Below are 12393 nucleotides of genomic sequence, written 5' to 3'. Positions count from 1 at the left end.
TTTCCTAACTCTTATAGGAACTGTTCTCTCTCTCTCTTCTCTAAGATTTATGAATGGAGAGTGAGAGGGATTGAAAGAGAGAAATAAAAAAGGGATACAAACAGAGGGAGAGATAGAGGGAAAGATACAGGGGGAGATTTTATTTGATTATTCATGTATTAAGCCAGAATTGTTCTACATCTTTTATGGTTAATAATAGTTTTATTAGCTAGTAAGTGCTTTAGTAATGTTGCTAATACATACAAAGAGAAAGAGAGAGAGAGTGGGGAGGGAGAAAGAGAGAGAGAGAGAGAGAGAGAGAGAGAGGGGGAAGGTATTCTGAGGTAATTTGACACTTCAGGTAAATTTGCCATGGAAAGAGTCCAACACAAAACTCACTTGCTTTCACTTCTGCCCAAGCAAGCGTTTCATACACACTTTCGGAGACGAGACGGGTTTAGACCGACGATACACTTACCGACAAACTCAACGCCCTGCTACAGTAGGACATTACTCTTCTAATATACACAGAGACTCGGGAGCAGAATGGATTATAGCTCATTATTTTCACTAGAGCGATGAGTGTTATGGCGGTAGTAGTGTTTACTTTGGCTGGTGGAAGCTTCCTCGTATGTGTGTGTTTCTAAGTCACCATAGCCAAGGGTGTGTAAGTATTAGCCTCAAAATTACTCCAAAGTGTCGCTGGATTTTGTTTTGTCTCTCACTTCTTGTTGTATGCTTCTGTCATGTTCAAAGCTCTCAGAATGGTAACTTAAGGGTGGTAACAGTAATGCTGCTTCATTAACGTAACGGGGAGGTACCAGTAATGCTGCTTCATCCATGCCGTCATTGATTATTTTCGTATAACAGCAAGACACACAGTGTGTTATTCCTTACTTAATTAACAAGCATGTAAGTATTTAAGTACTTGTTTCGTCATTTTTAGGCCTATTCCAAAGATGCATATCTCAAAGGGAATGAAGCATACAGTGGAAATGCACAGAACATCCCAGAACCTCCTCCTATCTGCTACCCACGGATAGAGCCTAAGACGTCAGGGATGACACACACTGATGAGCCTTCTGCTCCCTCAGGTGCTCATGGAGTGTTGTCCCAGGGGGCGGAGCCAAGCTCTGATGTGGGCTGTTGTGTGGAAGTCCCTATTACACAATTGTCCCCATCGCCTCCTCGCTCGCATGACTCCAAACTCCAGACTGTTGCATGTGTATATGATGAAAGTGTGCGGGGGGCAGCGGCAGAGGTTTCGGATTCCCTGGAATGTTCTCCTCACCCGTATGACACAAACTCTAACCACAGGTTGCAGGAGACAAAAAAAACACCGCTTTGTACCTCATCCCTTGAAAACCTTTCCTCAGTCCGTCCGAGATCCCAAACCACACCTTGTTCTTCTTCTGCTAGAGGGACACAGTTGCACTACACACCAAAAAGACTGTCAGAATCCCCAGGATTCTCCACACACTTTCCTATACACACTCCTTTTCACCCTGACTCCACATCTACGCCATCCAGTAGACATGCCATGAGCCCATTCACGCCCTCTCCTCCAACTGTTGCATCATCTCCCTGCTCCCCAATGCATCAGAACATTGACTGGAGGAATTACACCACCTACAAGGAGTACATTGACAACAAGCGCCTCTATACGTACGGTAGCAGGACAATCCAGGAAAGACTGGACAGCCTGCGGGCGGCAAGCCAAGCTAGTAACGCAAACACGAGTACAGAGGGCGTGAATGGATCCCAGCCAAGGCAGAGGAGCACTTGTCATGAGCGAGGTCCTGCAAATTCTGGAGTCCAATCTCTATGCAGTGTGTCTCAGGAAAGACTGGAAGTAAAGGAACGAGCAACGTCAAGGGATTGGCATCGAAGTGCATCACAGGATGCACTTCCTTCATCCACAAAGAGCACATACAAACCTCGGGCAAGATCTTGCGACTACCTGGGCAGACAGGCTGAAAGCAGGGTGTCGTTGATGGACAGAAGAGTTTATGGAAGGACAGAGACGGAGGAGAAGGCACTTACTTGCACTGGAGAGGAGACCAGAGGCTGCAGGCAGTCACTCTCATTAGGCAAAGTGGCACAGACTCAAAGGACCACAGTGGGTGGATATGGCAGTTTCCCAGGACTAAATGCTAAAAGTAAAGGTACAGATCCACAGATACTGAGCTCCAGAGTGGAGAGTCTGGGTAACACTGCTGCTTCTAAGACACGGCTCCCCATTCAGACCTCTGTATTGGACGGCTCCTACGTAGCCAAGGCTCTTGCTTCTTTAAACACAGCCGCAGTGACCACGAAAAACCAAAGAACCGCCCTTGTGCCAAATCACATGTCTCCCGGACGGCAAACTGAGAGCCATCGGGATCCCATTGGTTCCATTCCTTGCCCTGACCAATCCAAAGGTCAAAGGACACAGCAGGATGGGTCAGTAGCCACTAATGGCTCAATTGTGGAAGGTCTTGAAGGTGCAGAGGCCACAGTGGTGGTGGTGAGGAGGGAGAAAACAAAAAAATCAGGCCCATTACCTCTCAGACACCCGTCCTACATCCAGGCTGTGAATGACGGAGCAGATAGAGTGGAGAAAATCACAAAGACACCAAAGTGCTGGAGGTCCAACGATGCTGTGCAAGACGGGTACAAACAATTGCTCGGAGAGGAATACAAACCCTCAGGATCCGGCCAACTGCATGAGTCACTCGACTCTATCCCCTTCATTGGTAAGCTTTAATTTAACATAATAATAGTTATGATTGACCAGATTGTATCAGTAATACTGCAATGGGTGATAATGGTTATGATTACTACTAGACAGTAATAGATATTTTCTTGAATGGATTTTGTAATGTTTCATTTGATCTATTAGTGCTTTTTTTATTTAAAAAGGCACAAGACTCATCAGATTAGGCACTGATTATCAGCACAGTGCAATTGTAAGGTTAGGTTTTACACTTAGTCATGGCTTATTTTTGGATGATTACCTCCAGTCAAGGTCCTTATTTCAGTGGTTCTCATCCCTGCAACTCCCCAAAAATTTCACAGTATATACAATTTCCTTTCATTTTCACCACCAGTTCATGGCTTTGTAAAATACCATGATACTGTAAAACTGTGATATTTATAGAATAGGATATCATACCAAGAAAATTCCACTTGTTGCTACAGTAATTGTTGGACCAAAACTTTGGAACTGGTAACTACTCTAGTTTTCTGATCTTAAGTTGTATTTGATGGTGTTATTACGAGGATGAGAATGTTTATATGCTCATCTGGCCATTTAACCCTATTTTTATAACCTGATAGTAAATGGGATATTTGTATAGTTACCGCTGTAAAAAAAAAAAAAAAAAAAAAAAAACATCTGCTATTAGAGATATTTACATGCTACCGACACCCCAAGTGTAGTATGTGTGTGTGTATGATACTTTTGAAGCATTTGGAGCATGCTTTGCATTTGAGTGTGACTGTTGAGACAGTGAAATGAAGTGATCAGATTCCATTTTCCATTACAGAACTGAGATGCATGCAAATTATACTGAAGAAGATAGCAGGGCATGTTCAGTGTTATTTCAGCGCACACAGCGTTTCAGTCATATCGAGCATGGCAGGTTTATTGAACAGCCAAGATCACAGTGATAACATATGATGTTGTGGTGTATTGGGATGTAGAACAGATCATATGACAGTATCAAGAGTGTAAAACGTTGCCCAGGACTGCTGGGAAAGAGGATCCTGTTATTACTTTTACATATTAAAGCTCTTACCTAAAGTTCTTATGCTTTTAAAACTGAAACCTGAGATCAGCAGGTCATGTGTTAGGCATTACAAAACAGCAGCACATTCCAGGAAATGTTGGAGTGGATTTCGTAATGCAGTGTGTGGTTAAGGTATGAAAAAAATGTAGCTGCTTGTGCAAACACATAGTGGGAACCTAATATAGCAGCACTTCCCTTCTAAAGCATACCAATAACAAGACTCACCATCAAACGCCAACACTCAGCATCACACACCAACAATCACCATCACACACCAACAATCACCATCACACACCAGCAATCACCATAACACACCAACTCTCACCATAACACACCAGCAATCACCATCACACACCAACTCTCACCATAACACACCAGCAATCGCCATCACACACCAACTCTCACCATAACACACCAACACTCACTATAACACACCGACAATCACCATCACACACCAGCAATCACCATAACACACCAACACTCACTATAACACACCAACAATCACCATCACACACCAGCAATCACCATAACACACCAACACTCACTATAACACACCAACAATCACCATCACACACCAACAATCACCATCACACACCAGCAATCACCATAACACACCAACTCTCACCATAACACACCAGCACTCGCCATAACACACCAACTCTCACCATCACACACCAACACTCACTATAACACACCGACAATCACCATCACACACCAGCAATCACCATAACACACCAACTCTCACCATAACACACCAGCACTCGCCATAACACACCAGCAATCGCCATCACACGCCAACTCTCACCATAACACACCAACACTCACCATAACACACCGACAATCACCATCACACACCAGCAATCACCATAACACACCAACTCTCACCATAACACACCAGCAATCACCATCACACGCCAACTCTCACCATAACACACCAGCAATCGCCATCACACACCAACTCTCACCATAACACACCAGCAATCACCATCAGACACCAACTCTCACCATAACACACCAGCACTCACCATAACACACCAGCAATCGCCATCACACGCCAATTCTCACCATAACACACCAACACTCACCATAACACACCGACAATCACCATCACACACCAGCAATCACCATAACACACCAACTCTCACCATAACACACCAGCAATCACCATCACACGCCAACTCTCACCATAACACACCAGCAATCGCCATCACACACCAACTCTCACCATAACACACCAGCAATCACCATCAGACACCAACTCTCACCATAACACACCAGCACTCACCATAACACACCAGCGATCGCCATCAGACACCAACTCTCACCAAAACACACCAGCAATCACCATCACACACCAACTCTCACTATAACACACCAACTCTCACCAAAACACACCAGCAATCACCATCACACACCAACTCTCACTATAACACACCAACTCTCACCATAACACACCAACTCTCACCATAACACACCAACACTCACCATCACACACTGACATTCTCCATTAAACCCCAACACTATTGGTCCTACAGTTTCTTTACGAGAAGACAAAACTAGACAAAAAAAGTGTCGATGAGGTGTAATTACAACACTAACCTCCATAATTCAGATTCCAGTGTTACACTTGGTTGCAAGACTGAGATGTTGGAAGCAAGTTGAATTTATTTGGAATATTCCAGTAATCGTAGTTAATTTTGCACCAAGGAGGCTCCAAAACACAGGTTGCAATAACATGGTGACATAATCCTTAATCAAAACAAACCAGAAAAATCAAGTTAAAATAGGAGAAAATGCAAGACTATGGGGAACCAGGAAAACCACAAGAGCCAGGGGAAAATAAACGACTTCAATGAGGAAGCATGCAACAGAGAGAAACAATCAGCAGTGAGTGAGACAGAATTACGAAGAATAGGAAGCTCTGATCATACTCAGTATGGGATATAAAAGCCAGGGAACAGTTGAAACAAATCAACATAAAGACTGATGGTTTCTGAGAACAGGAAGCTGTGGCTATTATAATGAATGCTAAAAGGATGTAGAGTGTGCTGGGTCAACTGGGACAGAATCAGTGTGGACATGACAACCAGCCACTCTTCTGATGACGCTTTATGATAGGACAGGATTGTATGATGATATAATATCCATATTGTGATGAAATATGCCACAATATACCTTACTGAGATATCCGGCGTATCGTAATATCATTTATAACTTTCTTCTATGGTCTTTTTTAAATAATCTTTGCTTTTTTTACTGATTCTTTAAATCAGTTGCTTTATTTTGTTATTCTGTTTTAGTAGACATTAAATAAAAGCATCATCACATTCAATTTTACACAGGTTCCTTTTTATTTCACCACTACTGTTTTATTGGCAGGTTGTTAGCAAAGCGATATGTCGCCCATTCCTGCTTTATGTCAGTGGTCTTCAGCTGGTGGACCACGAACCCCGCAAAGTATTTCAGCTGACTGAGTACACAATTACTGTAGCAAAAATCATCCACAGTTCAGCAACTCTGTTTTTCCTAAACATGACCCAGGGCAGCTTTTGTATCTGATCATCTGCTGTGCTTTATCCAATCACACACATTTACGCAAATTATGTAGCAGAAGGAAGCTCTTCTGATCAGAGACATGCTACAGGACTGGAAACTGGAAACTGTTTTCCAGACATTAACAGATTTTTAAAATTTCATTTAAAAATGACACAGCTTGTTTAAAAAGAGTCGGCAAAGGAAACAGAATTTTTTAAAGACGAATGGAAGGAGAACTGTGTGTTTACTCTTCATGTCATGTTCAAAACAGACAATTCATCTGTTCAGCGTCAGAAGTGGGAATGTGAAATAAAACATAATATCTTAGATTAGCTTTATTTATATCTATAAACTAATCACTAAGCATTAAAGGGAACCATTCAGGCGTGGTATTCGCTTATCCAAGCAAGTAATTGTATGTAACAGGACCTTCACAAATGTTAAGCAAGTTCCTGCATGACCTCAAAGAAGCATATGTTCTACACTTTCAGCAGTGTTTTAAAGCAACTTTGGTGTTTATTTACAGTAAGAAATGGTGTAGAAATGACTCTCCAGACTAACACAGAGCATCGAGAGCATTGTTTACTCTTCGCCTGCTTTTGGTATTTGTCATTGCAGCAGGCACCCGTCATTGGTTCAGGGTGTGATGTGAACGATATTACGACTGATAAGACATGCAGCTCTTAGCTCTACAATCAAAGACTGGGATTTCCATGTTTCCACTCTGACGATATGGAAGTGTGATAACCCGCAGGGCCGGTTAGGACTCGAGCGTACATGTTCACCTGTCTGTCTGGCGTCAAACACGATGACTCCTTTGCTTACCTGCTTCTCTAATCCAAACACAGGAATTAATCACTTCCTCTTCTCTAGATGCACCGGACAAAAACAAAAAGTCTTCCTTTTCTAGCAAAATCACCACAAGCACAAGCTCGATGATGTAGCCGTCTAACTTTTTGTTAATTATGTTTCACTAAATATCTGAGATTTTTTAAACCAAAATATTTCCTAATAGTAAAAATATATATATAATTTAAGTAATTTGAGCTATCTTTCTCTACTGTTAAATTTTTAGCAACTAATAAAAATATAATATTTATTCTATTCTTTTTTAAATCAACATTAAAGTAATTTTCTTAGCAGTGGAGTGTTATGATGTTATAAAAATGTGACATGGAAGTGGAAATTTTAGGGATGCAAACATCAATTTTAATTTGTAGGACTGTCTGATCAGCTGTGACTGGAATGCATACCAAAGTATACATTTTGAAACTTTTTTCGATTGTGTTTTCATGAAAATATATTGTTTAATATATAAATATTATTGTAAATGTGTATTACAGTATACAGATCATTCCTGCTTTTCCTTATATGAGAGAATAAATGGATTATAGTCTATATGAGTGAATAGTTTGAGCATATAATATACTGTATAAAAAGTATATATAATATACAGAGCGTATAATACTGTATATAATGTATAGTTTAGGTAGGCTCTTGTGCACTTCAGAGCGTTTAATTTTTATTTTACATTAAAGTGTATTGTGATGTCAAAATGTCAAAAATCTGTGATAAAACATTTAAGAGCAAAAACACTGGAGAAGTATACATACTAATAATGTAATTTTACGTAAGTAATGTTAGTATTTGGCAGTATATATCGCAATATATATTTTCATTTCATATGCGGTGAGACTCACTAAATTAATATCTTTTAAGCACCTTGTTCACCAGTAAATACAATCAAATGGATGAATGAATAGAAACGATTGAACATTGTTAAATAGTTCCTGCCTCTGGGAGAACTCGGAGATATCAGAGATGTTCTGTGCTGACTGTGTGTGTGTGTGTGTGTGTGTGACTCACATTCCCTCACTGAGATTTTAATAAGTGTTATCTCAAACTGTTTGAGTCATGTCTTCCTTTCTCATCGTTTACAGTCTGACCATGTGTTCAAACTTGCAAGCATGTGCTCGAAACCCAACTGTGATTTCATCATCAAGGAACATTTGAATTGAGATTTTCTCCATTGTATGTAAATTAGGTATGACTCTGTAACGCGACAGAACCAGAACAGCTCGCTCAAATGGTTCCTCAGACCAATCCTCTGGTGTGTGTGGTCCAACGTTTCTTCAGTTCCCCGCTCACAACTTTTTAGTTTGACACAAAAATGGAAGAAAATCTTATATCTGTGGTTTCATCATATCATGTCATATACAACCTCTCATTAAACGTGTATAGAGAGATTACGAAATGAAAACAACAACAACATTTTCCCAGTAGGTCTAAATTCCTTTCCAGAATTTGTCACTTCCAGAACGTCTGCCTACAGGAAGGTCTGATGATAGATAGATAAATAGATAGATAGATAGCCACTACAAACGGGTATTTGGAGATGGAATGATGGCAGGAAAATCTGTGTGAAATTATTTTTTCTACGATTCTGCAAGCAACAAATGACACTATGAAGTACAAGGATGCTCTGAATTTTTTTTTAAGTAAATACATGTTTCTGGTAAAATGTAGTGTTTGTTTTTATTTGTCTCCATAGACTTCCTGTAAGCAGAGTGGGTTATTGTATGTAAAGAACTTTATTAATCTTTTATTTTGTTCTAAGTGGCATCCTAGTAAAGAGAAAGCATCGAACACTGGAGCAGGAGCATAAAATATAGTTTCCATTCAGAATGAAAATCAAAATAAAATCCTTGGAAAGCAGCTAGTGCAGTTAGCTTGCTTTGCTACTTGAATGAAGCTAATATGAAACTGAGCACGTAACACGTAAATCAAATCAAACGTAATAAGTTTTTAAATAAAAGTGATGTGTATAAATCATATAGTGAGCTGTATCTTATTTAGGTCTGATTTCCAGGGAGCATTTGTGCTTCTGAGAGAAAGTTCCTAACAGCCGTTTTCTAGCTAACTTTTTGCTGAACAGATTTTAAGTAAGCATCGTGTGTACTCATCTTGGTGAAGATAATCTCAGTGAACTACTACAGTTTGAGAAACTCATTTCTCATTTGTGGATTAAATACAACCCAGTAGGCACAGGTAAAAAAAGACAATAATATTACGAACCACAATAAATTGTTAGACCATTATCGTGATGTGAAAAAGGAATATGTGCTTAGGTGTGTATAAACTCCTCTTTCCAGCGTACTGAGCTCTGAGATTTAAAACCATCTTCATTTTTCTTTCTATTCTTTCTATTTCTTCACAGATGAACCGTCCAGCCCCAGTACTGACCTCGATGACCCACAATTCCCTGTTTGCACCATCGTCTCTGCTGTTCCGCCGAGCCCCACCTCCTCCTCCGCCGTCTTTCACCGCCAGCTCTCTCATGACCAAGGTGACACACACATTACAATCACGTGAAATCAGCAGTCAGTGTATACCTGGAGAGCAGGTTATGACCTGTGTGTGTGTGTGTGTGTGTGTGTGTGTGTGTGTAGACTCGTTGCGGCTCACAGTTCTGGATTCAGATTCCGCTGCTAAAACAGAGCGCTCCAAGTCTTACGACGAAGGACTGGACAACTACAGGGACGAAGAACGCGGGTATGTTCATCATTTCATCATATCACATCTATGTAATCAGAGGTAGTGGTGGAGAAGGAACAGAAATACAAAAACACAAACTCTTAATTCCAGTTAAAGCAGGAAAGAAATGATAATAAATAATAAATAAACCCTATCACTACATAGGAATAGTTTAAATCATTTCTGATGAGTTGCCCCATTTCCTTCATTTTCTTTTATCTAATATTGTTACAGCACTTGAATGTAGATTAATGCTTTTGTGTGGCGTTATCTCTGAACTTATGTGCAGCTGTACAGCTTAATAATTGGGGTCGTCATGTGATGAATGTTACCAAATGTATATTTAAATGTAAGAGGCAATATATTTTTTAAAAAAGATGGGGAGGGTTTATTTTCAATATAATTATGTGAATAGTTGCATACTTTATAGTATTAATTTAGTTTAAGTTCATCAGTGTGCTTATTGTGCTTCTTTATGATATTGAAAGAATCTGCACATTTAATCTGCATGTTACACTGATGACTCAAACAAATAGCAGTGTCACAGCAATGAGGATTGTGGCATTGCACTAATGACAGGTGTGGTGGTGCAATCATTTTATGAAATTTTAAACATCTTAATTGAAGTCACAGTAATAATGTTTCAGGTTACACTGTTTGTGTGAAAGATGCAGTAATGACAGCTGTAGAAATGCACTGATAATGGGACTGGCATTGCACTAATGATGTGTAGCATAGCACTGATGATGCATTGAGGCATTGCACTAATGACGTGTGTGGCATTGCACTAATGACGTGTGTGGCATTGCACTAATGATGTGTGTGGCATTGCACTAATGAAGTGTAACATAGCACTGATGACGTCTGTGGCATTGCACTAATGACATGTGTGACATTGCTCTAATGACTATGTGAGGCATTGCACTAATGATGTGTGTGGCATTGCACTAATGACGTGTGTGGCATTGCACTAATGACTATGTGAGGCATTGCACTAATGACTATGTGAGGCATTGCACTAATGACGTGTGTGGCATTGCACTAATGACGTGAGGCATTGCACTAATGACTATGTGAGGCATTGCACTAATGACTGTGTGTGGCATTGCTCTAATGACTATGTGAGGCATTGCACTAATGACTATGTGAGGCATTGCACTAATGACTATGTGAGGCATTGCACTAATGACTATGTGTGGCATTGCACTAATGACGTGAGGCATTGCACTAATGACTATGTGTGGCATTGCACTAATGACGTGTGTGGCATTGCACTAATGACTATGTGTGGCATTGCACTAATGACGTGAGGCATTGCACTAATGACTATGTGAGGCATTGCACTAATGACTATGTGAGGCATTGCACTAATGACTATGTGAGGCATTGCACTAATGACATGTGTGACATTGCACTAATGACGTGTGTGGCATTGCACTAATGACTATGTGAGGCATTGCACTAATGACTATGTGAGGCATTGCACTAATGACATGTGAGACATTGCTCTAATGACGTGAGGCATTGCACTAATGACTATGTGAGGCATTGCACTAATGACGTGTGTGGCATTGCACTAATGACTATGTGAGGCATTGCACTAATGACATGTGAGGCATTGCACTAATGACTGTGTGTGGCATTGCACTAATGACTATGTGAGGCATTGCACTAATGACTATGTGAGGCATTGCACTAATGACTATGTGAGGCATTGCTCTAATGACATGTGTGGCATTGCACTAATGACTATGTGTGGCATTGCACTAATGACGTGAGGCATTGCACTAATGACTATGTGAGGCATTGCACTAATGACTATGTGAGGCATTGCTCTAATGACATGTGTGGCATTGCACTAATGACTATGTGTGGCATTGCACTAATGACGTGAGGCATTGCACTAATGACTATGTGAGGCATTGCACTAATGACTGTGTGAGGCATTGCACTAATGACTATGTGAGGCATTGCACTAATGACATGTGTGACATTGCTCTAATGACGTGAGGCATTGCACTAATGACTATGTGAGGCATTGCACTAATGACATGTGTGACATTGCTCTAATGACGTGAGGCATTGCACTAATGACTATGTGAGGCATTGCACTAATGACGTGTGTGGCATTGCACTAATGACTATGTGAGGCATTGCACTAATGACTATGTGAGGCATTGCACTAATGACATGTGAGGCATTGCACTAATGACTGTGTGTGGCATTGCACTAATGACTGTGTGTGGCATTGCACTAATGACTATGTGAGGCATTGCACTAATGACTATGTGAGGCATTGCACTAATGACATGTGAGGCATTGCACTAATGACTATGTGAGGCATTGCACTAATGACTGTGTGAGGCATTGCACTAATGACTGTGTGAGGCATTGCACTAATGACTGTGTGTGGCATTGCACTAATGACTATGTGAGGCATTGCACTAATGACTATGTGTGGCATTGCACTAATGACTGTGTGAGGCATTGCACTAATGACTATGTGAGGCATTGCACTAATGACGTGAGGCATTGCACTAATGACGTGTGTGGCATTGCACTAATGACTATGTGA

The 12393-nt window shown here is 40.7% G+C and overlaps 1 protein-coding gene across 5 annotated transcripts in view; it reads left to right on the top strand.

Annotated features, from left to right (window-relative positions):
* Positions 1-12393, top strand: part of LOC113547543 (rho GTPase-activating protein 21) — an 89992-nt gene that overhangs the window by 59294 nt on the left and 18305 nt on the right. For 4 of the 5 annotated variants that reach the window (XM_053235273.1, XM_053235272.1, XM_026947923.3 and 1 more), the window contains 3 exons: positions 926-2714; positions 9502-9630; positions 9734-9836. In XM_053235273.1, coding sequence (XP_053091248.1) covers positions 926-2714; positions 9502-9630; positions 9734-9836 — 2021 coding nt within the window. Of the gene's footprint in view, positions 1-237; positions 647-925; positions 2715-9501; positions 9631-9733; positions 9837-12393 lie in introns of those variants that run through there. The other variant, XM_053235277.1, reaches the window with a different exon arrangement.

This window comes from Pangasianodon hypophthalmus, chromosome 1 (assembly GCF_027358585.1).
Source record: "Pangasianodon hypophthalmus isolate fPanHyp1 chromosome 1, fPanHyp1.pri, whole genome shotgun sequence".
Taxonomy (NCBI): Eukaryota; Metazoa; Chordata; class Actinopteri; order Siluriformes; family Pangasiidae; genus Pangasianodon; species Pangasianodon hypophthalmus.
Note: the sequence above shows the minus strand (reverse complement) of the source record. Positions and strands in the feature narration are given on the sequence as shown.